At 44.9% G+C, this 27888-nt stretch overlaps 1 protein-coding gene across 2 annotated transcripts in view; it reads left to right on the top strand.

The window, feature by feature from the left end:
• The window catches only part of LOC147727492 (alcohol dehydrogenase 1A-like), a 382065-nt gene that overhangs the window by 80713 nt on the left and 273464 nt on the right, over positions 1 to 27888 (top strand). The window contains exon 2 of one of the 2 annotated variants that reach the window (XM_086961569.1): positions 22013 to 22114. The exons of the other annotated variant lie outside the window; for it this stretch is intronic. Coding sequence (XP_086817695.1) covers positions 22013 to 22114 — 102 coding nt within the window. The remainder of the gene's footprint in view (positions 1 to 22012; positions 22115 to 27888) is intronic. 2 annotated transcript variants of the gene reach the window in all.

Here is a 27888-nt window from a genome sequence, read left to right as displayed (position 1 = left end):
AGGTACCTCATTCCATAAGCTATTTCTATTCCTTAAGACTCCGGCTGTTGGGGATAGCATTTTATTGTCGACTGATACCTCTGTTTGAGTTGTCATAAACTTTGAGGAGGTTGCTTGCTGTACTGGTAGTATATTGTGGGGTTCCTTATGGATACTTGCTACTGTTAGGATTTGAGTGGTCACAGTAGGTTGTTTACCTGGCCTTGCACACATCGGATCTAAATGGCACAATGCTCCCTTTTCCTCGTACCCCCGTTTGGTCTCAGTGAATTTTTGCCTCAGGCATCTGGTCGTCATAAGGTCTCAAATAGGGGATGGAGTGGCACCTGTCCGGTAGCTTTTTTATTCCGTCCCTTTCTTTTTTGTGCGCATCTGTATTTAGAGTTTCCTTTATTTGGTTCGGGTCCACCTTCCCCGACGTTAGGGGGCCCAGATCTTGTCTGCCCTTCTTTGGTGTCGTGTTCCTTTGGGGGGTTCGTGTTGGATACTGGTTGCGCACCTAAGTTGGCCATTTGATCCCTAGAACCAATGGAGTCATCCACCATGAGGTTGAGACTAGAAGAGTACAACAGATAATAGGAAGGAAACAATTGATTTTATTTAACATATTTATGGCATAGAAACTGGCAGGTGTGACTGGCTATTAATTTTTAATTGAGAATGAAAGGGACCTCAAAGGATCCTGAGTTGCTACTGAGATGAGAAGTATCTATAAGAGAGGCCCACATTACCTATGAGGGACTTCATCCTGGCTACCCAACTTATCTGCCCCAGAAATTGGCCATCGTGGGTGATCCAAAGACCTTCTGGGAGCTCGGTTTCCCTGCTTCTTACAATCCCATCATTTAAATAGACAGACACACTAATGCAACCCCTTTCTGGCAGTGCCCCCAGCTCGTTGCACCCAATACCCTTTGTCATCAAGACATCAACTATTTATGATACATTTTAAAAAAAGTGTCCACGCCATTCTTTGTGTAAGATTCTTATCCATGCTAAGTGCGTTGAGTTTGGAACGTCTGCTTTCTGTAATTAAGATGAATATATAGCCACAACATTTTACACAGTTTTTTTGTACAGTTTAGAGTATGCCACACTATTTTCTACTTATGTATGTATATTATGCCTTGTGCCTACTCGTGCGACAGGTAATTCGTATTCACTCAATGATATTCTGTTCCCCTATTTGCTTTAGCTGTTGTCTATTATATGTAGTCTCTCTACTGTCACCTGTTTTTGGTAACGTGGTCCTATTAAAGTGATAGTAAACTGCTAATAAGTAATAAAAACAATAAACTACTAATACTGGCACAGGACAGTAACTAAGCTCACTGGGCCAATAATTGGATGACCACAAAGATATAGGGGCCTCCTGCCAAAAAGACTTTAGTTTTGTTGGTGGTACATTTTAAAAAAAACATTTTATTGAGTGTTTCACTTCATGCAACAAGTGGTACATTGAGAAAACAATCAGCCGCTGTATAGCACAAGGTACTGAAGAATAACCAACCACACTCAAGAGAGCTATCTGTCCCAACTCGATGCAGCCATCAAGGCCTTACTGACAGCCGTGCCTCCTCCCAATTGCAACTCTCCCCACTTTTCACCGATCAGTGATGTAAAACTGGAGTTCTTCATCTAGGACCTGTCGAGGATCTGCTGGTCTTTGGAGGATGATGCCCTTGTATAATGTTTGTGAAGATATCCCCAAGCTTTATAATTTGGGATTTCCAAAGACTTGCCTCTATCCAGCGCTGTTTCCATTTCTTAAGTGGCAGAGGCTCCTCACTCTTCCAAACACTATTAATATCTAATTTTGCCACCACTAACCTGAGCTACATCAGCGCCGCCCTATATCTATCGGTATCCACCTTTGTCATAATATGGAGGAGATCCAACTTTGGATCTCTGTGTAGAGACTAGCCCAACACCCGCCCTATGGTCACCCCCTCCCAGAATGGGATCAGTTTTGCCCATACCCAGACTGTGTGGAGAAGGTTCCCTATCTCCGTGTGACACTGTAGCAAGTGTGGCAAGGCTTTTGACCCAATCTTCCACAGTCTCTCCTGTGTGTAGTGTACCCTGTGGAGGTCTGAACCCAGGAGGCGAGTACGGGCTCACGAGGGGGGGCGGGGGGGGAGGCCTCCCTCTAGTCATCATTAGAGAGTTGTCCCAGGTCTTTCTCCAAGGTCTCCCAGAGACACCTCCAATTTGGAAACGCCTATCATGTTTCATGATTTGAATCCCTGGAGATTGGCAACGTTCATCATCTGAGTCCTGTACCTCATTGGACTTTCTTTCATCGGGAGTACCCTCAACCCAGAGCCGAATGGATGTCTTTCCATATCTGAAGTGTCATAGAGGTTGCCAGCGGTAGATCCGCCATAGGATTCCCCCTGTAAAGCAAATGCGTAAGAGAGACATCACGCATTGCCCATTTTTCAGTCACAGCTGAGTTGGTATCAATTCAACACTCATTACTATGATGAGATGTGCTGCTCTGTAGTATGAACTTATATCTACTGTTGCAATGCCACCATCGTATGTGGATGTATTGCACTTGGACAGGGTGACTCTTGGTTTACCATAGCCCCCACAAGAAGCTACGGAAATGCGCGTCCAACCATGCTGGTATGGAACCCCCTCTTCCAGGATCCATAGTTCAGTTTGCTCACCGTAGGGCTGCTGGAGGGTAGGCCATAGGATATATCGAGGGCTTGGCCCTGTTAATGGTGAGCCCTCAGAAAGAGCTGAAAATGCTAAGGATTTGAAGTACTTGGGCTGTGTGCCCGACTCTTGAGGGTTGTCTAGAAAAATAAGGACTTCATTGGCATGAAACACTGAGGTCCTGCTCCTAACCTCTAACCAGGGCATCCGTCCTCATCCACCCTGCCAAGGGTACAATCACAATAGCTTTAAGTAGGGGGGACAATGGGCAGCCCTGTCTCGTCCCTCTGCATATCGGGAAGGGGTCTGTCCGTCCCACTTCCACCCTAACCCTAGCTCTCAAGTCTGTAAAGAGCAGTCAGATGTAGGAGAGGCACCGGGGTCCAAAGTTTAATGCCTGTAAGAGGCCGAACAGGGAGTCCCAGTTGTCAGAGTTAAAGGTCTTCTCGAAGTCCACCAGGAGCAACGTATGTGCTCCTGGTATGCACTCCATCAATGCCAAAGTGTTGTACATGCTGCAGATATTGTGGCATGTATCTCGGTGGGGCTTAACGCCGGAGTGGCATGTGTGGAACAATGTGGTCATCAGTGCTAATAGCCAATTGGCTAGGGCCTTGGCCCACACCTTGACTTTGGTGTTCAATAATGACATAGGGTGGTAGGAGGAGCAGCAATGTAGTAGTGAGGAGGCAAGATGGCGGCCGCTGCTGTGGCCTAGTGAATACCTGTAACTGACCGTCTCCTATACCCCCTCCGAATTCCCTTTGATTTGATGCGGGTTAAGATGCAGTTGAAGCGCTATGGATGCAGTTTAATGGAGCGCAACTTTAAACAGTGAAACCCGCCTGAAGGTCTCTGATGCTTTGGAGCGTATTCACCTACCGGTGTTCCGCATTGTTTGGTCCCCTCATTCTACTTGTGCACCTGCTGTGGTCCCTATCATAAGGAGCTCAGTGCACTGTCTCAGGGAGCTGGCTTGGGGCTGCGGGAGCAGAGCTGCCTCCTAAAGGTGCCTGAAGAGTCCAGCAGAGTGGTGGGGACGCCGCTGCAACTTCGTTGAAGCTGATAGAAAGCGCTCAAGATAAACAACGACAGGGAGTGGTTACAGCAGACCCAGGAAGTAACCCACAACCCAGGAAGTCAAGTCAAAACCACTTTATTCGATTTTGTTAAAAATCATAAAAGCATACTACAACAATATAAAATCATTCCAATTACATATTTTGCAATTTCATATACTACAATACAATTAAAAACACATTTAAAAAATTCCATATGGTACAATTCAGTTTTAAACTATAAAAGGTCATAAAAGACTTATGTGCAAAAAGAGCCAGAAATACTTAAATCATCCCAGTCCCCGTTGTTGGGCTTGTACTTTCCTCCTCCTAATTCGAACAGCGGCCACAAGATAATTTGCCACACTAAACATTACCAAGGGAGAGTCAAGCATTTGTAGGAACAAAAAAGCGGGTTTCGCTTGCAGGAACGCTTTCTCCTTCAATAAGGGTAGCAAATACTTCCTCCTTGGAACTTGATAAAAAGGGCAAAATAACACAAGGTGTATATTGTCTTGTATGGAAAAGTTGTCACATTCACATACTGGTGCATCCTCAAGTTTGCACCAACCCTGTCTGTCACAGAGTACCAAGTATATCTGGTTGAACCTAAACTTAACCAGAAGCCATCTATGAAATGGAATATTAACTAGAGCAAGGTACGGTTGGATGGCAATACAGGTGAGTGTCATATAATGTGCTCTGACCGTAGGTTTTGATAACTGGAGTTGTTCTCTCTCCAAAGACTTGAGTTTGCAAAAATTCTCTTTGACCCAAGCTAGGTCAGCTTTTTTTAAATCAAGCGGGGAGGAGAAAATCTCCGGGCGTCCAAGTTCTTTCGAGCACTTATTAATATAAGCCAACCAAGCAATATCTTTATGTTTATCCAATTTTAAACAGTCCAACAAAATGTTGTGGTTAAGACCTAAGTTGTTATTGGTCCAAACTCTTATCCACAGTAAAATAGGAGCCATGGAGAGGATATCTGTGATATAACACACTCCAAGCTCCTGATGGACAGAAAAAGTGGCTGTTGATAAGGGGAGTCCTAATATAGAACATAAAAACTTATTAACCTCTGTTTGAATGGTTTCAGTTTTTACATAACCCCATAATCCAGCTCCGTATCTCGCTATAGCCAATGATTTTGCCCTATACAAGGCTAGAAGTGCACCGCTTGGTTTCCCCCCCAGTCTCCTTGAGAAGCTTAAGATGGCATTAACAGAACTCCTTACAGCTTTGGTCTTTGCTACTACCTGAGGGGTCCAGCTGCCCTTGGTGTCAAAGATTACTCCGAGGTAAGTGAAAACTTTTACATTGCTGATCACTTCCCCTTTGCAGTAAAAGGATTTAGTGTTATTTTTTGCTGCCCCAAAGACCATAACATGGGATTTCGCGTTATTAACTACAAGGTCAAGAGAGGACATAAAGTCACTAAATGCATTAAGAAGTCTCTGGAGGCCCAAGTGTGTCCTAGCTATTAAGGCAGCATCATCCGCGTACAGGAGCACTGGGATGTGAGTGTCTCCTGCACGTGGAGTGTCCACAGATGAGGCCAAAAGAGTTTTTTCCAGAGAGTTTATGTACAAAGTGAACAGCATAGGGGCAAGGATGCAACCTTGTCGCACACCCCTGCCAGATTTAAACCACGCTGTGCGATGCCCCTCTTGATCCATTCTAATGGAAGCCTTGAGGTCTTTATGAAGTTCAGCCAAAAAGTGGACCAAAGGGGGGTCCAATCCCATCTGTAACAGCATGCCCCACAACTTGGCTCTATTCACTAAGTCGAACGCTGTAGACAGATCCATGTATGCAACAAAAATAGTCCCTTTTTTAGCCTTTGTATATTTAGCAATTATCATGTTCAAGTTCAGGCATTGGTCCTCTGTCCCTCTGCCTGACCGAAAACCATACTGGGCATTGGACAAAATGTTATTCTCTGTGGACCATTTGTTAATTTTCACCAGTAAGATTTTTCCCAGAATCTTCATGGAGGAATCCAACAGGGATATGGGGCGATAACATTTTGGGTCATTTCTTACTCCTTTTTTAAAAATTGGTACAATAATTGAACATGCCCAGGTATTTGGAAAGCCCCCCTTAAGCACATTATTAAAAACATTTGTTAGTACAGTTGCCCATAGCTCTAGGTTTGATTTATATAAGTCCAATGGGACCCCATCGGGCCCTGGTGCTTTGTTCTTGGCGGACCCAATTATAGCGACCTTGACTTCATTTTCAGTGAAAACAACCACGGGTTGCAGATTAGTGTTACACGGTAAACAGAAACTTTCATAAAATAAATTGCTCCCATAGATAACTGAAAAATGGTTAAGCCAATCTGACTCAGGTATATTGGCCTCAAGGTCTGTGTTGCATGTCTTAGCAAATATGGGGTTATTTACAATGGACCAAAATTTAGAGCTGTGTTTTAGGGTGGTGGAGTCCATTAGAGCATCCCAGGCTTCTTCTTTGACAGCCTTTTTTCGTATTTTTACCGCCTCTGCATATTTTTTCCTCAGTTGAGCTATCACTGGCCTATTTCTTGGGGAATGTTTTAGTGCAGCTATCAGTGCAGAGTGGGCTTTTGAACAAGAATGGTCAAACCAGCCGGAGGCTGGATCGGGTCCCCTTTTAGGGCTGAGTGTTAATTCTTTCTCCACTTTCGAGCAAATAGCCTCAAAGGCGGCAATAATCTCTTTGTCCCCCCTAGCTGGGTCCCTGCAAATCTGGAATTCCACCGCCATTTCATGTTCAATGAGATTCAGGAAATCTTCAGGGCAAATTTTGCACCATTTTAAACGCCGCCCATTATCTTTGCTCTTAATGTGCTTCACAGAAGTGGACAACAAGACCTCCTTCAACAATCCAAGTGATCCATCCAGCGTTAAACACACCGGATTGTGATCACTAAAGCCACTTTCAATGGCGTTGTAAAAAAGGACATAGTGGAGGAGCCCTGGGGACATAAAGATGTAATCAATGATGGATTCACTACCCCTAGCATTGTAAGTTACCACCCGTTCATTTTGGTCAGCAAAACCAGGTTCATAAAGATCATTAGCTGATAACAAATGTTCCATAGTGGAACCCTTCAGGCTATGCTCAAAATGGGAAGGGGTCGTAAGATCAGGCCCATCGAGGTCTTTAATCTGACAATGTGATTCACATAAGTGAACATTAAAATCACCCATTAAAATAATTTGAACAAAAGTGGTTTGTTTTGACATGTAATCCGCAACAAATAAATTTAAACAATCTAAAACAGAATTTTGGGGGCCACCCTGCAGAGAATTATAACAATTTATAAGGAGTGTTTTATTTTTGTCTAATTGACATATTTCTACCAGTTGAAAATGGTATGAGGAACTATGAATTTCTCTCACACTCCCAGCTATATTGAGGGATACCAAGAACATCAGGCCGCCAATGTCCCTTCCCGCCACGGAACACTGTGCTTTTACAAAAAAAGAGGAATAACCATCCAGCCAAAAAGAGTTGTCCCTGGCCCATGTTTCCTGCATGGCTACTATATCGTATTCTTTCAGCTGGCCTAGCCAGATTGGGTCATTTTGTTTTGCACGTAAGCCAGCAATATTCCAGGTCAGAATCTTAATTTTTCTATTACCTCCCTCTGTTGTTACCTCCCCCACATTTGAAACTGCATTACACGGGATAGAGTTATTAGCTGAATTACAGGGGGTAGGGATGTCTGTAAGGGCATCCTGTATAGAAGCTGAGTGGTTAGTTAGCATAGGATCTAGTCAGTCCATGACGACCTGGTTGTCAAGAACCGCAAATCTATTTGAAAGAGGCAGGTTGTCTGGAAATGTATTCATTACCGGTGTGGCTACACCACTACCCCTAGCCCTCTTAGTCACCCATTCATTTCCTTGCTGCTGGAAATTTTGGTTGCCCTGGTGCCCTGGATTGTTGTTTAGCTGGGGCCTACCATACCCATCCCCAGTTGACCTGGGAGTGGGGGGGTAGAAAAAACCCAGCGGCATAGCACGCACACCCTTACCAAAAGGATCTAAAGGGGAAGCGTCCCAGAAGAGTCGGCTAGTGACATCACGCGATTTGAAAATAACTATGACACAGTCACCCGCCACACATTTCTTGGTTTTACCAACCCAATTGACCCTTCTACACATCAATATATTAGCTGAGATGTTGCTTTCACCCGTGCAATTTGTATTGCACCACTTATCTGTGTGATTACGCAGCGTTGCATGATGTTCTACCTCCCCCGCACCTAGTTTAGGTACGTTAACCAGGACAGCCACAAAGGGTGTTGCATCAGGAGGTAGATGTACTGGGGGCACCCTAGCCCTCTGGTCTCCCAAGGGGCATGATGACCTAGCCGCTAAAGATGTGTCCAGTTGAACCTGGTTTGGTGCAGCTTGCGGTAAGGGTGTGTATCTACCATTTACAACTTTTCCTTTGACTGGTGCAAGGCTTTCTGTAGGTGCAAGGCTTTCTGTTGGTATGTTAGTTACTGGGTTGCTTGGTGGGTCAATATCTATTGGTACTGGGACACGCTGTTGATTACTCAAAAAATTATTAATGCGTTCACATTTGATCAACAAATTGTTAACACAGTCCCTCAGTGTCTCTGTTATATCTGTTGCAATTTGGATTAGGGCTGATTCTAGCCTCTCAGTAAAAAGTTTTTCCAATATTTCCATGAGACCCTCCTTGGTAACATAGGAGGCCTGCTGTCCCCCAGGTTGGATGTTGGCCACAGTTTCATCCACACTCACAACCTCATTACTAGCGGGTTTTACAGAGATAGGCAGTTCTGGGGAAGGCAGGACAGTGGGGGTCTGTGCCAGATTAGTCCGACAGGCTTCGATTATGACCCTCGGCTCCAGTGGTAGACACCTAATGGGCGAAGAGATTGTAGTGCTAATGCTCCCAGATGTGGTTTCCAGCGCCAATGCACGTTCAGAAACTGCTATCTGGGTGGTTAGTTCGTCCACTTTGGAAGTCAAATATGTAAGAATACTGGTTGTGTATTTAGGCACCTTTGCATTAGCCTCGCCTGCCGCCGATGTATTCAGTTTGCGCTTACCCATGATGAAAGGGACGTGGCCCGTCCCGTCCCTGGTCGTCCTTGGACGGCCTTAGACGGCCCGCCCTCTGCCCGGGCTCCGCCCGGCGTCGCCCGCGCGCGTCCGCGACGCGGAGGTCGAGGCTCCGCTTTGTAGCGCCTCCGGGCGCGAGTACAGCGGAAACCGGAAGTCCGCGCAAAGCCCACTGGGAGCTGTAGTCTCTAGCTGCTCCTAGATGTCGATGGCGGCGAGACTCACAGCGTTGGCAACCCAGGGGCTGAGGCAGAGTGCTGGCGTGCTGGCGTGTTCACAGGTAAGCAGGTTGGCGCTGTGTGCGCTGCTCGAGACCCCCGCTCCACCGAGGTCGAGGCTCCGCTTTGTAGCGCCTCCGGGCGCGAGTACAGCGGAAACCGGAAGTCCGCGCAAAGCCCACTGGGAGCTGTAGTCTCTAGCCGCTCCTAGATGTCGATGGCGGCGAGACTCACAGCGTTGGCAACCCAGGGGCTGAGGCAGAGTGCTGGCGTGCTGGCGTGTTCACAGGTAAGCAGGTTGGCGCTGTGTGCGCTGCTCGAGACCCCCGCTCCACCGAGGTCGAGGCTCCGCTTTGTAGCGCCTCCGGGCGCGAGTACAGCGGAAACCGGAAGTCCGCGCAAAGCCCACTGGGAGCTGTAGTCTCTAGCCGCTCCTAGATGTCGATGGCGGCGAGACTCACAGCGTTGGCAACCCAGGGGCTGAGGCAGAGTGCTGGCGTGCTGGCGTGTTCACAGGTAAGCAGGTTGGCGCTGTGTGCGCTGCTCGAGACCCCCGCTCCACCGAGGTCGAGGCTCCGCTTTGTAGCGCCTCCGGGCGCGAGTACAGCGGAAACCGGAAGTCCGCGCAAAGCCCACTGGGAGCTGTAGTCTCTAGCCGCTCCTAGATGTCGATGGCGGCGAGACTCACAGCGTTGGCAACCCAGGGGCTGAGGCAGAGTGCTGGCGTGCTGGCGTGTTCACAGGTAAGCAGGTTGGCGCTGTGTGCGCTGCTCGAGACCCCCACAACCCAGGAATAATCGATCTACTGGGCCAGAAAAGAAAGTTACGCCTGCTATTTTTCTCACTGGCAGGAAAGGCAAGAACTAAAACTCAGAGGGGACTGTGACTATGACTTCGATGAAGGAGGAAATGTAGATGCACACCAGGACGAGGTGAGCAGGGGGATGTGCAGAGCCCTATGACTTTAACGGGCAGGTAGCAGTAAACAAACAGATGCAAGGAGGGCTGGGGATGTCGACCCTGTTATCCATGCCCCAGAGGTCCATGATTGGCCAGGGGGGGAGAGTACTGCTAATATTGTTTTGGAGGAGACAGAACACGGTACAAATGTGGCAGGAATAGATGGTGGCAATCCAGAGATGGTTGAAAGAGCCTGTGATATGCAGCCTATGAGCAAACAGGTATATCAGAGCAGATCCCATGATCTGTCTGAAATGGACCTGGGTAAACCTTTTTTTCACTTTCTGATCATTCTAACTCTTCTGGAGATGAATCTGTACATCTGTCTGATCCTCCCTCCGGCTCCCTAGGTGTGCAATAGAGTGAGACTAGCAGTATAAATCAAGATGAGACCCCGGAGAATTGGACTAGGACGCCTGGCTTAAACACAATACGGGAAAAAAAACAACAGCAATACCCGGAAAGGAGGACAGGGCAGCATCCCTAACCAGTCCGATACAACCCATATCATCAGAGGGGTTGCAACAAGATCAAGATAACTCATTGGGCTGCACTGAAGATATCTCTTTGGCTGCCATCTATGAGACAATAATGTCACACAGAGAGGAAACCCGGGCTGAGAGCCCGAAAACGCAGGGGGTGTGCCGAAAGTTGCAAAATTCACTTCGACGGGTGGCCAAGTCTTGCTCTGAATTCACTGAGCGGATAACAGAAGCTGAGAACAGGATCTCTACCCTTGAGGATCAAATGACTGTTCAGAAGGCAGTAACAGAGGACTAAACAGCACAGCGCAGTGACATGGCCTTCAAACTCGAAGACATGAAAAATAGACTCTGCTGAAATAACTTAAGAATTCTAGGAATGCCTGAAGGCATCGAGGGGTCCGACCTAGGGAAATTTGTGGTAGGGCTACTTACAGAAGCCTTACTGGAGCTGACACAGTGGACATGGGACAATGAGGTCTGTAAATACTTGCTGAGTACTAATTTATTAGCACATCTGTGGGGGAATTACGGGAGGGGGGATTGGTCAGTGTTAGGACTGGGTTCTCCATCACCCAAGACTATGGGTCTTGCAGCCTCCATGGTTGGGTGGGCAGGGGGAGTCTCTGCTGGCAGAAGAGACAAAATTGCGCGGAAGGGTGGGGTAGCAGGGGGGTTGGTGGCTGCTGGAGGGGCACAGGGATTCAACATTGTGGTAAAAAAGCCAAAAACGAGTTTATGCAAATGAGAAGAAGTGTTTTGGTATGTTGGGAGAGAGGGTGGCTTTTTTAAATTTAAAGAAAGTCAATACTGAGCACGTTTCGATATGTTCGTTTAATGTCCGGGGCCTCAGTGAGAGGATTAAACGACGAAGTGTAGCACAGGAAATTAAAAATATGTCTCCTAATGTGATATGTCTCAAGGAGACCCATATGTTTAGGGCTAAATATAAGGTACTTACAGAGCTAGGGTATGAGTTTTTGGATTGTACTTCGCAAGGGACTACAACCAGAGGGGTGGCCATCTTGGCTAAAAGAAGTAATTTAATGGTAGGGAAATATTTGGCGGATAAATATGGGCGCTGGGTAACTGTTGAATGTGTTGTAGCTAAGAAAAAGTTTACAATATGTTTGATATATGGATCCAATCATGGCGTAGCTCAGATACTAGATTATCTGAACACTGAATTAGCTTCTTGGGCATCTCCTCTGATACTATGTGGGGATCTTAATATTCAGTTGGAAGAAATTATTAAGGGCCCCTTTGGAGAAAAATATATTGGTTTGAGCATGGGTTGGATGACGTCTGGCCTAGATTAATCCATTCAGATCCTGGTTACTCTCATTTTTCTTGCCCATATCAGAAGCTAGCAAGACTCGATTATTTTTTTTGTCACTAAACCGCTCTTATCGGAAGCACAAATACAGGTTTTTCCAAGAATTACTTCAGATCATAATCTATTATTATTAACGACTAAAATGCTAGGAGTGGTCCGAAACCGGGGGAGCCTCTCTTTTGGTTGAAAACTATTGTTAAACGATCAGTTTGTTAGTCATATACAACAATGGTTAAAAGAATTCAACGAATAGTTGTGCTATGTGGGACGCGTTAAAGGCCGCACTCAAAGGGGAAATTCTGAGTTTCAGACTGAATGCTCAAAAACAGCAGCGACTGCTTATTCAGGGATTGTATGATAACCTTAAACACGCAGAATATTCGTTAATACACACTTTAAGAGAGAAGTTAGATAGTTCTCAGGCACAAACCGAGGTAGCACGATGTATGGCTAGGATAAATGAGAAATGGGCTAAAGATAATGCTAGTAAATATCAAACATGTAGAAGGGAGTGCTATGAGTATGGGGAGATGACATGAAAGTGCCTGACTAAGGAAATCAGGAGAAGAGAGATAAAAGATGTCATTACTGCACTTAAAGATGCTAACGGAAAAACAGTAGAAACACCAGCAGAGATCTTAGAAGGTTTTTAAGCTTTTTATGAGGGATTATATACAGAAGAGTATGCAAATCAAGATATATTTACAGAATTGTATAAGTACCCTCACAGGAAGATATTAAGTATGACTGACAGTGCACATTTAGAAGAACCTATAACCCTGGAAGAATTAGAAGAGGCGGTCAGATCACTAGCAACAGGGAAAGCATCCAGGCCTGATAAGCTCCCGCTTGAATTCTATAAGAAATTTCGAACTGAGTTACAAATATACATGCTTACGGTTCTTCGAGAGGCTCAGAAAGGGCATGCCCCAGCGTCATGGGACGAAGCAAGTATAGCTATTTTTTTTAAAAAAGACAAGTAATGTTTGTTGCCAGGATCTTATTGACCCATTTCACTTTTAAATTGCGATGGGAAGATATATGCAAAAATATTGGCAACACAACTCTTAATATTAATCCTTTTTTTAATTTACTGGAACATAGGCTAAATAGTTTGTTGCCGAAACCCGGGCTGGGGGTTACTATACTAGCATATGCAGATGATACTGCGGTTATTTCACCGGATCCAATTAAAACCGTGAAAGAGATTGAACAACTAACGGCTGAATATGGGGAAAGATCTGGATTTAAATTAAATACAACAAAAACGCAAATAATCCGCACTGAACAAGTGTGTATTAATGATTCCAGGTTTACAGTGGAGGCCACAATGTTGGGGATCTGCATTAATGCGTGTTTGGACAAAATGGTATTATCTAATTGAGAGCCGTTAGTGTGGAAAATAAGACTCGGATTGAATGGAAAGCCTACATTTATCAATAGTTGGGAAATGTAATGTTCTAAAAATGGATATCTTGCCCAAAGTGCTGTATTATTTTAGGTGTGTCCCCTTGGAACTTACGGAGAAGCAACTTCAAAAACAAATCTATCTGTGGTAGCTTCCTGTGGGCCCAAGGAAAACCCCGGCGAGCAGTGAGGTATATGACCCTGCCTCGATCCCGAGGGGGCTGGGCTGTTCCGAATTTTTGGTTCTAATATTGGGTGTGTATGTTACAACAAATGGGTATTCTGTTGGTTGGGGAAAGAGAGGGAAAGGCAGAAGAATTTCTGAATGTCTTTCAGATGTTGCTGGGCTCAAAAACAGAGGGGAATCTTTTCATAAACTTAGAGCCCAGCTATTATAAAAAAAACTCGATTCAAGGTGCTTCAAGCCGTCTACAAAGTATGGATACAGCTCGAAAATATTTGAAGCTTGGTAAACTTAATTTTTATACACCCATTTTATTTTTAGCACTACCTCCCCTTATCTTATCTGATAATGTTATGGCTTGATGGAGACGGAAAGGACTTATGACTTTAGGGGATTTCATTAACTGCAGTGGTATCAATACTTATTCCTCATTAATATCTGAATATGATCTCCCCGAAACTGATTTTTTTAAATATCTACAAATTCCCGATTATTTACAAAAGAGAGTAGATGTATTGAATATGGCTAAAAGAAGTAACTTGTAGGAGACAATCAGGAAGCATCAGAGAATTGGCATCTTATACCAGAATCTTATGGAATTGGAAGGGGATGATCTTGAAATACAGAATCTCAAATGGAAAAATAGATTAAATCAGGCAGGAAGTGTTCTACAACAGTCAATAGCTGTTACGAGTTAGTCCTCAGGATCGTTTTGTTGAATGGTAAGCCCACCTCTAAATCGAGCCAATGCCTGGATAGCCGTAATGGCACAGAGCGTTGACAGGATTAAGCGAGGGGATAATAAGAAAGATCAGGGAAGGAAAGGAAGGGGACAGCAGGGAGGGAGATCTGAAAGACATAAACAGAACAAAACACATAAGACTAGATTCCTAAACAGTACATATCTCAATGCTATAAATGTTGCTATGAGGGTTTATACCTGTAAAGGAAGAAGAAAAAGCCTTGTGGATGTGTAGAGGCAACGTAGGGTTGGATGTGATGTAACTAAAAAGATACATAAAATACAGGAACATAAGTGATATATGTGGACATGAAGATCAGTGCTCCTGTACAAACAACTATCCCTGATATATGAACCTACCTAGGTATGACTCCACTAAACATCACAGGGGTAGAGTGTATCCCACACCTCCAAATCCCCTGTTAATAGAAGAGTCACATATAATGTTACACATCAAACAAAGGATATAGAAATGCCCTTTCCACACACAGTGTTATCATTCCACACAAAGCTCCTCTGGAAAATCCTTAGGTGTAACCACCAACTAATACGTCTTCGCTGGGTTCCAGGAATGTTCGTATTTACAGAAAAGAAATAATAGTACCAAATGAGAGGCTATCCAAAGTCTGATAGCAACTTATGCCACACCACCGTTGGCCGGAAATGCCAACCGGGACAAATCCAAGGAAAAACCCCCAGCAATAATCCGATCCTACCAGTGTGGATTACGAATAACAGTACACATCAAAAGCAGGAATCACAAAGACAGCAACTGAGTTTAGCCGCTCAGCAACGTGGTGCAAGCACCCTTACCGCACCCGAACCAAGAACTCCGAGGTCAAGAACCGCATCAGGTTTGGAATACCCGACACTGCTCCCCGGCCGCCATTCTCCTTATGAGATGTCTCGCGGGAGTGCGGTGCGTCGCGGAGGATGCCAGGAGCGGTAGTTCTTTCCCGTAGCATGCCGGGAAATGTAGTTCACGGCCATCCGCGAACGTGACAATAGCACTGCCAGAAAAGCTTTTGGTTTCTTCTAGTCTTAAGTTGCAACATTATGAAACTATATTTAATTTGTATTATACTCTTGCCAAAATTGCATGGTGGGGGGTCAAAATGAAGGTAAATGTACACGCTGTGTGACAGACCAAGCTTATAGCCTTCATATGTTTTTTGAATGCCCAGACCTAAGGCAATTTATAAATAAGATGGAGATTTTTTTGACAGAGGTGACGGGTGCGGATTGGGATTACATCTACTGGGATGATGTTGGAAGTATTGGAAGAATCATTAGCCACACAGGGTAGGTACGAATTTAGGTATTTTATATTCATAGCTGTGGCGGTGGCTAGATTATGTATAGAGTCATTATCGAGGGTGAAAGAGCCACCATCCTTTGAAATGTGGAGGGGCAGACTTTATTCCATATGTAACCTAGAAAATAGTCTTCACGTTCTCAAGGGACCTCAGAAACGCAGGTTAGGTATTAAGATATGGGGGCGTTAGTAGAGTACCTACAATAAGTAATTTCTTTCCTTACCCACATGTTAACATGCCCTGACTTATATTTGATTTCTTCGGAGCAGCGGTCTGATGGGTGTCCGGGCTTAGGTATGACCTCGATCTCTGCTTTGGTCAGAGGGCTTTTGAGGAGGTCCCTCACATAGTCTTGGACGGCAACCTGATCCATTGCCGGTGGTGGAGCATACTGTGTGGTGTAATAAATGGCAAACTGCTTGGTGATAGCTCCTGCTAACGTATGTTTGACCCTGACTTCGTCCATGATGCGGGTGATAAATGTTTGGCGGGATGTGTTAGCACAGATTCAGTGTGGCGTCTTACTCGTTTTGCCACCCAGTGGTAGATGCGGCTCTGCGTGGCGAGCCACATTGCCTTTGCATTATCATATAGTAGCTCTGTAAATATCGTCTGGTTATATTGGAGGCCTCTAACTTTGTCAGGAGCTTGTGGTTTGGCTTATTCCGCCTCATGTTCCCGAATGTGGGACTTGAGGTCTATCAATTCACTCGCATATCTTTTGTGTACCCTAGAAATGTGGCCAATATTAGTTCCCCAGAATGTTGCTTTGAGTGCTTCCAAAAGAATCTCTGGTAGTTCAAATGAGCCTCTGTTGGTTTTCAGATAATCCTCAATGGCTGTCTGTATATGCATTTTGGTCTTGGTGTCCTGAAGTCACTAGGCATGCAGGCGCCCACAATTCTACCAGGGAGTGATCTGACAAACCCCTAGCATGGATGTGGGTGCTAAGAAGTCAGTGAGAGTCTCATTATGGCAGAAGGAAGTAATCAAGCGGGGAGAAAATTTTGGGGACTCTGGAATAATAGGTACAGCCCCTTTCCTGGTGGTTGGGGCTCTCCATTCGTCCAGCAGTCCCACTCCCTCCATAAATCCAGCCACAGGTGTAGTTCAACAGTTGTCTCTGTGAGTCTGAATTGATCTATCCTATCGCCGGTCCCCCAACACCATTAATGTCGCCTTCGATCACCCATAGTCCAAGCGGGAGCTGTGTCAATAGTGTGCTTAGTCTAGCAAGAAAGCTCTGTGTGAGTACTGGGAGGGTGTGTGAGCTAGCCACAGCTAGCGGGCATCTGTAAGCAGGCCAGACAGTGCTACAAATCGCCCCTGGGTGTTGTACCAACATTTTGTGGTAGTCACTGTCAACCGATTGTGAAACAGTATGGCCACTCCTCAGGAGTCTCTACTGAATCCCGCATGAAGCACCTGGGAATAGTCCTGGTGTTCAAGGACTGGGTAACTGGTACCCAACAAGTGCGTTTCTCAGAGAAGAAGTATGTCTGCTTTGTAGAGTTTGGCTGCCCTCAGCACCTCCCCCTATTTAACAGGGTCCAGTAGCCCTTTAACATTCCATGTCGGGAAGCAAATGCCGCCTCTAGCGGTAATATCAGTTGGAGCGTTCATGCTTGAGGTCTTCATCTGCGTTGGGCCTCGCAGAAGGAGGCTCATGGCTGATGTATGTAGCTGCATCAGTGTGTTGCAATTTTTGGCTAATGAATGCATATATCAAGGGAAAACAGTTGTACCAATGGACAAACCTTCTGAAACGTCCCCATTCCCCTCCTCATAACTTGAAAATATGCAGTATCTCTTGTAGAATAAACAGGGAACCGTCACCAACTGAGCAACCAAACCTCAACTTTGTCCCTGTGTACCATACCCAATACACAGTACCCCTACTCAAAGTACAACCCACAAAACCCCCCAAAAAACTCTAGCAGAATCAATGTCGACCACTAAGATCGAGCAGAGGGTCCAGCACTCCCCTCCATGTGGTGGAAAGAATGGCTGTTGAGGGTGTTGGATCCGAAGATGGTCAGTGTCTTGATTGGGGGTCAGCCTTGGAGCCCTCCATGCAGCAACATCTGTGCCGCATGCGTCCTTACCTTTGTGGCAGCTGTGTAAACATCAGCCGTTTTGTCGAGTCACCTAAGTGTACAGGCTAGCGTCTTGCTGGTCGTCGACGGTTGTGTCTCTCCTCAAGCCATTCCCAGGTGGCCTCTGAAATATTAAAGAACAGTGTATTAGTTGTATAGATTTCCTTTCAATCGTGACTGGAAGAGGAGCATGTATTGTACCTTGGGCTGTCTCAGTTTTTGCTTCACACCCTTATATGGACATCTCTGCTGTTGTACCTTTATTGTATAGAACAGGAAGATCAGCACTTTTGTTGCATTATATAGCAGGACTGCCTGGTTTCTGGGAGGGCCTCATGATGACATCTCAGTCACCTAGAAAACTCAGAATATCATCGGTTGAAAATGCAAGTGATGATAGACTGCGGCGGAGCTCCTGGCAGAGGTTTAAATGCCAGAGACCTATGCCTCCTCTCCACCACAAAACAGGTGGATAGTTTATCTTTCGGGACCCAGTACTGCAGCCAAATCATCACATTCTGCCCCTTTAAGGACCCCCACAATTCTGATGTTATTTCTGCAGGAACATCCCTCTGCATCTTCTGCTTGCATTACAAGGTGATGGGACGATTTCTGGAGGCAAAAGGTATGATTTGTGTCCTTGGCCTTGGAGATGCTTTCCTCAGCTTCTGCAACCTGTTTTGCATAGGTCCAGAAGGGACGCGTCTACCGTCAACTTGTCAGTCCTTCCCTCCAGTGAGGATCAAGGCTACTGGATGGCCTGTAGGATTGTGTTTGCATGGTACGGGAAGGGGGTAGCTCAGGCAGGTCCCACTGGCTAGTCTGGGGACGGCCATACTATTTTTGTCAGTGCTTCACTGGTAGGCCTGTGCGCCCGCTTGCTTATCTTCCCCCATTTTGTGAACTAACGCTAATCAGTGCAGAAGGATGAGGGCTTCCCTCTGCCTTACCTCAAGGCACTAGAAGGAGTGGTCTGTGTGAGGATGATGGCCCCAGGTACATAATCCTTACTCGCCTTAAGTATTCGTACCTCATGTGCGTCACCACCACCAGTCCATGTATCTTGTGGTGGATGAGGGCTGATTGTTGCTAGCTGCTTCTGGCCCTCCAGCTGCAGGGGCTCAGGCAGGCTTCAAGAGGGCCACTCCCGCGCTAGGGGCAAACAAGGGGTGGGAAAACCCTGATACCACTCGCCCAAAGCTCCTCTTGGGGACCTAATCTCAGGGGTATAAGTGCCTTGTGGATGCAGCCAGATAGTCTGTGTGCCCGGTTGCTGCGCAGTAGCCCGCACACACTCACGTAGGGCAGGGCCACAGGTCCTGGCCCCTTCTGCACCTTTAGCCACTGATGATGACATGCAGTCAAGTGTGGAAAATCTGGGGCTGGGAGAAGAGAAGGCTCAATGCAGCATGCAGCGCTCTTCGGGCGCGTTTACCTACTGTAGACGCCACGGCAGGTCGCATCCTCCAGCTTTAAGTGTCATGGGGAGGCTGGTTGCCCCTCAATGGAAGGGCAGTGGCATCAGGCTCAAGTTTCGAAAAGGGCCGCGCCTTGTTCTAACTGCCTCGCAGGGGACTCACCCGTCAGTGCTTTGCCCCCAGACACTGCCGCAGCTCGGTCTCAGTTCAGGACAGTCACCGGGGGAGAGGGTGGCTGACTGCAGGTAGGTGACCATGGAACTCTGGGAGCCCTCTGGATGGGCCAGGTTTGTGTATTGGAACAGAAAGTTGGCAGGGCTCAAGAACGAGCAGTTTTTTCCAGGCTTGGAGTCAAAGCCACCCCTTGGTCTTAAGTTTTATGCACTTTTTGTATGTTCTGCTGGTGGCATCCGAGAGGCAGTTTTGAGTATTAGTCTGCATACAAGTAGGTGAGTCATCAACTCTACGCAACAATCAATATTGGTCAGATTGGACCTCCACCGGCGGCCCGTCTATCCTGTTGTCTATCCTCTACCCACGCCCTGAGCCTGGATGTATGAAGGTTGCCTGATGCCAACGGTGCTTTCCCGGATTTTCTGTTCACTTCAGCGACGAAGTTATGTCGTGTTCTATTTTTGGTCTACACCCGGGCTGCCGCCGGGACCTTGATTTTTGGAGTACCCGAGGGAGACCTGATCAACATCGGCTGTGGGACCACGATTGTGGCCGGTCTTCCAGGTCTGAATATTTTTCCACCCTTGAGTCCCTTGTCCTCGTTGATGGATGATGCCGGAGTAGAGACACTGTGCTGTGTTGTGATCCTCCTGCACCGTGACTGTGGGTTGTGTGCCTGACCCTCGTTTCCCGTCCGGGGGGCTGACGGGCTGCACCCACGGCCGGTGTGTGTGCTGATTTGCTAGTCTGGGGCGCCCGTGCTGTTACTATCACCAAATGTGTACCCGTAGCCCGGCGATGTGGGCTGGAGATTGTGTCCCCCTCCGTCCTCTGGACCCCGGAATGGAGGGGGTGGATGGCGCACATTCGCTGAGATCCGTAATGGCAGCGATTGGGGCGCTCCGCTCGCAATTTACTGACGCATGTGTCTCCCTGGCGGCGAAACTGGATGATCTCTGCTCGAGACCGGCCACGGACGCTACAGCGCCTGCACAGAAATCTGCGGTCCAGTCGAGTGAATTGACCGGCCATCTCAAGGGGCCCGTGCGGCAGCCCGACTTTGTTTCTCTGAGAGTCGGCCTCACTTTTCCCTCATCCTCTACAGTACACGGTCTTCCCTCTACATCTCCTATCCGATGGTGTATCATCGCTGGCTGTCCTGCATTTCATTGTCGAGTCTCAGGGTCCCGTCTACGGGGCTCGCCATTTTCCTTTGTTTCGGCCCGTCTGCATGAGGGATGCCGCCATTTTGTGACCGGACTTTGTTCCATCTTCACTGCCCTGATCTGCCACGGTCGCTTTGGCTGCCTCTGGTCGGATGTGGCTTGGTCGGGATGTGCTCCGGAACGGATTCGCACTGGTCAGACTGACTTTGACTTTGAGGTGTATTTGCCCCTTGCCACTGCTTCGGACCATTTGAGACGCTCACTTTGTTTGCAACTGATGTGCCCTTGGTAATGGATCTCCTCGTGAGGCTTGCAGGGTTGACTTCTGTTTTTCTGGGGTTGCTCCGTTTAGTTTTGCCGGGACTGCACCAAATCCCTCACCGGGCTCGGGGTAGGAGGTGGGGGGGAGTTTTCATGGTGACTATACTCCCCGTAATATTGCTGACTGTTTAGTATTGCTTGGTGATGATTGTGCTATGGGGGGGTTGCCGCTGGTGGGGGGGTGCCAGGTGTCCGGGGGCTTGTTTGTTTTTTCTCCTCCTCCGCTTCTTCTTATATTTTCCCTTCTGTGGGGTAGTTTCGGGGCGACAGGCACGCTGTTAGTGGGTTAGGCCGTAGCCATTACAGGGGTGCAGGGTGGCGGGTGTGTGGGGGGGGGTTGTTATTTTAGTTTGTTTTGTTCTATGGTCCCTATCGCTCTTTTCCGTCTTTGGGAGGGTTCTTTCCTCTCTAGTAGGGTTGGCTGTCTCTTGGTCTCGCACCTTTCTTTCTTTTTCCGGCTTTTTGATGAGCCTCTGTTTTTCTGTTCTTGGGGGGTAGGCTCTCTGGGGTGATTTTAGAAACGCGGTTTATTGTAATATGGTTTATTGTCCAATATCATCGCCATGGCTGACTAGATTGCATAGATGCTTATGTCATTGCCTATCTCCGATAGTACTCGGGGTAAAATCCCTTTCGTATCCTTGGTGCTTCTATCCTTTGAGGTGTGACATCCTTGTTGTTGCAGCCCCTACTTCTCTTCTGAACTTTTACAATGAAAACCTCATATCCTGTTGCGAGCCCCACAACCACTCCTTATATACTTCGATATATCCTGTTTACTGATTTGCTCTAGTTTCTCCTGTTTCATTGACTGTTTTTGCGGCCGGCCATGATGGTTGTGGGCCTGCGCATGTATCTCCTTCTTTTATGAATAAAGGTTTTAAAAAAAAAAAAATATTGGTCAGATTTGTTTGTGGCCAATTGTGTGTCAGTTCACCAGCCCCTGTGCATGTTTGTGTGTGTATTCTGCAAGCATGTGTACTAACTGCCAGCGTGGGATTTTTATAACATTTACTATGAAGTTGTTTTTAATTGTTCCCTATTTGACCAACGTCATGTAAAATAAAGCAGTTACCAGAAACATACCACTAAATGAGCCTATTGGTCTGAAGCAGTGTGTTGAGAATCAGTGAAGGAGTCTTTCATGTGGCCTTCTCTCTGGTAACTTTGCTTATTTTGTGTTTGAGTCAGTCTCGGGGTGTTGTAGAAGACAGAATTCTTGTATCAGATAGTGAATACAACGCTGAACAACAAATGACACAGTGCGTGTATGCAAGATAGCTGTAAATAATAGACCTCTTGTAGGTGTGTAGAAAATGCGCTGGAATGCCGGCAAACACCAACACCAATAATAATTCCATGCACTTGTTCTTTCTGTAGATCATTACTTGCAAGGCAGCTGTTGCCTGGGAAGTAGGAAAACCTCTGTCTATTGAGGAAGTAGAGGTGGCTCCGCCAAAGGCTCATGAAGTCCGTATTAAGGTAATGGACATTTTCTAGTTTATTTGTATGCGGTTCTCCTTACACTGTCCATTTCTTTGCTATTTGCAGTGTTCTCCACATCCTAATGTTCTTCTCTCCCTAGATTAGTTTTTTTCTGGCATGCACTTCTTAATAAATTGGTGTGCTTTCATGTTTTGTTTTTTTAATGGTCCAGTAATTTGTAACTATATGATAGCAAGTGCGAAGAGGTTCCATGGTTTAGCTTGTGTTTCCTTTATTGTACTTATTTGAAGGCAGGGAATACATAGTTGTGTCTTTATATTAGATCGAAATAATGTCTGCGGTGTGTACCAACTAAACTGTGATCCCCAAAACTGAGACTATCAGTGGCTTAAACCTCTCATTCTATGATTCTCTTGTTTAAATGGGTTTAAACTGATGACATCACAGATGACATCATACAGTGAATGTGGTTTACTTCCATATTTAAATAAGTCCATACTAATATTATAAAGAGAGAGCCCAAACCTTTGAGACGGGTAATCTCAGGAACCACAGCACCAATCACAACACCCAATACAGCATTGGAAAGAAAGGGCAGTTGCAGCAGAAGGACATAGGCTATACAGATGCCCACCATATACATTTGAAAGGTAAAAGAACCTTACCAGCAAAGTAGTCCCTTGTGGATGTGGGCGTGGCGCGGCATGACGACAAAAAAAAGTGTTCCTTAAACGTGTGCGTTGTGCTGGGGGCGTGAACAAGGCCAATGGGCGCGGCAATTGCAATTGCGCGGCACCAAGGGGTGTGGCCAATGGGCGTGACAAACGGCAACAATCGCGCGGCACATCCCCCAAAAATAAAACGTGCCTTTAGGGCGTGTGGAAAACAACGTGTGCGTTGGGCCGGGGGCGTGGCCAAGGCCAATGGGTGCGGCAATTGCGCGGGAGCAAGGGGCGTGGCCAATGGGCGCGGCCAGGGCTTAGGCGGGGGCAGACGCGACTGATGTGCCTGCGGGGACAATAACTGCACAGTATCCTGCGCGCTGTCAGCCAGTCAACTCTCTGCATAAAGAACCGTGCCTGCGGGGACACTAACTGCAGCGTCTCCATCGCGCTGTCACACACTCAACTCTTTGCATAAATGAATTGACACCAGGCGCACAACATCAACTAGGGCTGGAGCCGGGCTCAGGCGGCGGATGATGCGACTAAGCGCGCCTGCTGGGGCACTGACCTTTGAACTGACTGCACTTTCCCACACGCGCAGCGTCTCCAGCACGTGCTGTCACCCACTCAACTCTCTGCATCTACGACTTTACACCACAAGCACAACATCAAACAAAACTGGAGCCGGGCCTCAAGCGGGGGATGACGCGATTCAGCGTGCCTGCGGGGACACAAAATTTACAACTGAATGCACTTTCACACACGCTTACCTACAGAAGTGGAGTACATACACACTAGAGACATCTGCTAATACTTCTTACTCCGAGGTACACATAGTATCTGCACACACATGCATAACTTTTGTGACACTTCATGCTAAAAATTTTGTCTACCGCGAGATTTTAAAATAAATTTCCCTTGCCTATTACACACATTGCACACATTCTATTTCATACCCGGACAATGTCGGGACGGGCTGCGAGTATTATATATATATATATATATAGCAATCTGCATTGAAGACTCAGTGGATGTATAAGTGTGTAGATGGAGAGTTTAGTACCACTATGATTGTAACACTTTGTAAGTACCTAATGTAAAGTGTGTCACTGAACATATGGTATAGTGATTAAACTGTCTGAATATATTTATCACTTTCTCTCTTGTTCTGTAAACTACTGCATAAGCTGGTTACTACCTATGTCAAACTCTATATTAGTTTTTAATTAGTTAAGTGAGTATTTGTATGAGAGAGTGAATGTGTGTGGGGTTGGGTGGACAGTGTGTGACTGTCCAAAGATAAGTAAATAGTTGTTTTAGTAGGTATATGATGTTAAGACTGCATGTCGAAACTGTTGTTTGGGTGAGTGAATCTCTTTATGCGCGTGGTGAAGAGTATATATATTTCTTAATGATACACGTCCAAGAATGTTGAAATATAAAAGGCACTGTATGTGATAGTTGGTGTATATAAATAAGTATATATGTAAGAAACAGTGGTTATCTGCATGACTGTATGGAAAACTGTATACTTATAATAGGGAGTATATAGCTCACTAAGTATGAGTTACTTTCTATGCCAATAAATACAGTTATGTTTATTTAAGTGTGTAGCTGAGTAAATGTATGTATGATCAATTGTTTGCATAAGTGAGTAGCATGACTGCATAAGTGAGTAGGATATGTCCTGGTGTGTAATGTTGATATAGGTGTACAAGTATATTTAATATTGTTCTATTGATCTTTGTCAGCATATATGAGTGAATGTATAGGTAAGTGTTTAGATGTGTGTGTAGAAGTACAAATTAGTGAGTGGGTTTTTAGAAACTTGTGTTGGTGAGTGAGTGGTTTCAAAAATTGCAGTTTATATTTTATAGTGAGTGATGAAAGGTTGTACTAGTGTATGATGAGGTGTACCTCATTGTCATGTGGATGATGTCATCTGTGATGTCATCCGTGATGTCATTTGAGATGTCATCAGTGATGTCACTGACAATGTCATGAATGATGTAATATGTGACATCATCAGCAGTGGATTGCAAGCGGAAGAGTTATAGTTAGTACAACTAACTATAACGGAGGAATTTCAATGCTTTTGTATGAGTGAAATGTCCAGCTAACTATAACACCCCTAAAACCTATGTTTTTTTCAGTGAATTTCTAAGGTTTTTTAAATGCTAATCCCTAACTATAACATGTCTGAAACTAATGTTTTTTTTGTGAATTTCAAAGGTTTTTTAAAAGATAATTCCTAACTATAACAGGCCTCAAACCTATGGTTTTTTCAGTGAATTTCGAAGGTTTTTTAGATGTTAATTTTTAAATATATTTATTGTTCTATTTTTTATACTTTTTTACTACATTTTTTTAATCTATTTATTTCTAGATATCTTATTTTTTAAATTACATTACATATATTTTTTAAAAATATATATTTTTGAAATAAAATATATATATTTTTATTATTTTATAGTCTTTTAAATATATTTATATAGTTTTTTTTTTTGTTTTTTTTAGAGTCGTGCACCCTTCTCGATCACGGCACGGAACCTACCCGCCATTTTAGGATTGTTGTGTAGGATACGTTTTGTGTGTGCGACGGGTACGACTTTCCCTCCACGAACGCTATGCGACGGGTACGCGACTCCTGGCGCATACGCGATGTGTACGTATTACGTTACGCAACGCTCGCGCAATTCGGCGTGACGTCATGTACGTGTTAGACGTTGTGGGTGCCCGACTCCCACAAAATGTTTTAATGTCTAAAAACATATATATATATATATTTATATTTATTATAAATATTAAGGCAGGGCATTATCTGATCGAATCATGAAAATAATATTCTTTTAGTTTTAATGAACTTATATTACTTTTAAATGCAATTTCACGAAGTCGCGCTGGGTGCGTGCTGCCTGTGCGCACGCTATGCAGATCCCATGTGACCAGAAAAAAGATATTTGATTGGTTCGTAACACTTCCTATTCTAACTATTGAAGTACCCCACCCATTTCAATCATTTTTCTTAGAGCTTCTTTGGAGCAACAACTCTGCTAGGAAGAACCTGATTTTTTTGGTGATTGAAGGCGACTTGATTTTGATTAAAGAAGAATGGCTTCTGGACAGCATGAATCATCTGATTCTGAAGATTCAAACTATGAAGGATTTGTACTGGAGCCTGCACGTCCTGAGATGTACTCTTCCATCGTGTGGACATTTTTTACATTTCCTGCTAGCCAGAAAAAAGTAAACGCCACCAAGGTGACTTGTAAGATCTGCAAATCAGTACTCTCAAGTGGAGATCCGAACAAAAAGTATTCTTGTGGGATCGCAAATATGATTAAACATTTGAAATTTTACATCCAGTAAATCTAGCACACGAGGAGTGCCGAAGACTACAAGAAAACCCACCACCACCACCGGCAGTAGCAAGCACTTTGGGGACGTCTTCGTCAAGCCAACATCAGGATATACGTCCCCAATTCGTTAATGCAAAAATACACTGCATTAGGTGAAATTGTTTGCTGTGCTATGGAGAGCAATCTGTGGACTTGGTTTGCCGGGCTTTAGACAATCATCGGTGCTAGACTTTTTTTCCCCCAGAAGTTCATTGATTTGTTGCTCCAGTTCAGCTTTTTTTTATACAAAAAAAATCAAAAAATCGTTCAGTAAAACACAATTTTTTTTAAAAAAAACAAAAAAAAAGTTATTTTCAGAACTAACTTCTCTGGTTAAAAAAAGAGCTATATTTGTATGATAGTGTGTGAAAGTTTGGTTTAATATATGTGTAGTGGATAATTGACTGAAAGAATGCATTAGCAGTGTATGGTGAATGTATAAGTGCAGAATTATAAGGAAGTTCTGCAGCATGACACTGTAAGTTCTTTAGCTGCAGTCTGCTGTGGTACTTCCGAAGCACAGGGATGCAACATATGTACATAAATATGTTCCAAGTCTATGCTTCCCTCTGCACTGCTGCTTAAACTGCAGCAATGTGGTGACACAGGCACCCTTGCACCATGGTGCAGGGATATCTGTGTCTTGTGGAGTTTGTTTTTGTGCAGGAAGACACAACTTCCTGCACAAAAACCATCAGTGAAGGCATTTTTCTTCTTCAATGTATGCTGTGCATTATAGCATATATTGAAAGAGAAAAAATGAGGAGGAATGAAAACAATTCTCCTTGTTGTGCCTTGCTACACCAATTGGAAAATGGTGCAGCATTCACACACATGTCCAGATTTATGATTTATGATGAATCGGGAGATGTGTCTTGTTCTATGAGTGTTCTGTGCAAACACACACAGCAACACCTATAGAACGCCCTTTCAACGCAAAGTGGTGTGTATGATGAGGTCGTATTTACATGGAGAAAAAAAGGTACACAAAGTACCTTTTCCTCTCATTGTAAATATGAAAGAGTGTCTTGTTCTATAACTATGTTACAAAAAGTGACATATTGTTAGCACAGGATGCTTCTAAATTTTCCCCATAAGTGCGTTGGTATTGGCAGACTGTTACAATAAGAACATATTGCTAGTTGATTCATTGAAAAATTGCATGAGAGTGATAGGAGGTAAGCACAGACTTATGTCTGCAAAGATACTCAAAGAAGAATGATTGAAATGGTTGTGTTCCTTCAATAGGTACAATGAACCAATCAAATCTTTTTTTTTCAGGTCACACAATATCCTACGACAGTGAGATTCCAAAACTACATAGGTATAAACTGGGTGTTTTCAAGACTGTATTAATACTTTGTAGCTTCTTTCAGATCTGTTTGCATAGTCAGTCAGTCAAAGTACTTTATTTCGGTAACATACCATAAAAAGGCCATACATACACAATAAACATAACACAATAGCAAAAGATAAAACAAGTAAAACCTTGTATTAAAAATCCCGTACAAACAGTTCCTGCAAATGTTAAAGAACATCGGATATTACACCGAGATGTCAGTATATAAAATATCTAAAATTGTATAAAAAGTGTGGCACCTCCTAAAAAGTAGCCCTCTGTTTGCATAGTACATAAAGACATTATTTGTACTAGGATTAATGGTTAGGCCAATCCTTAACTATACGAGTAAGAAGTACAATAATTTCAGTACTGCAAACAGAAAACAAGATAAAGTTATAAGTACTT

Source organism: Lissotriton vulgaris, chromosome 3_1, assembly GCF_964263255.1.
Source record: "Lissotriton vulgaris chromosome 3_1, aLisVul1.2, whole genome shotgun sequence".
NCBI lineage: Eukaryota > Metazoa > Chordata > Amphibia > Caudata > Salamandridae > Lissotriton > Lissotriton vulgaris.
Note: the sequence above shows the minus strand (reverse complement) of the source record. Positions and strands in the feature narration are given on the sequence as shown.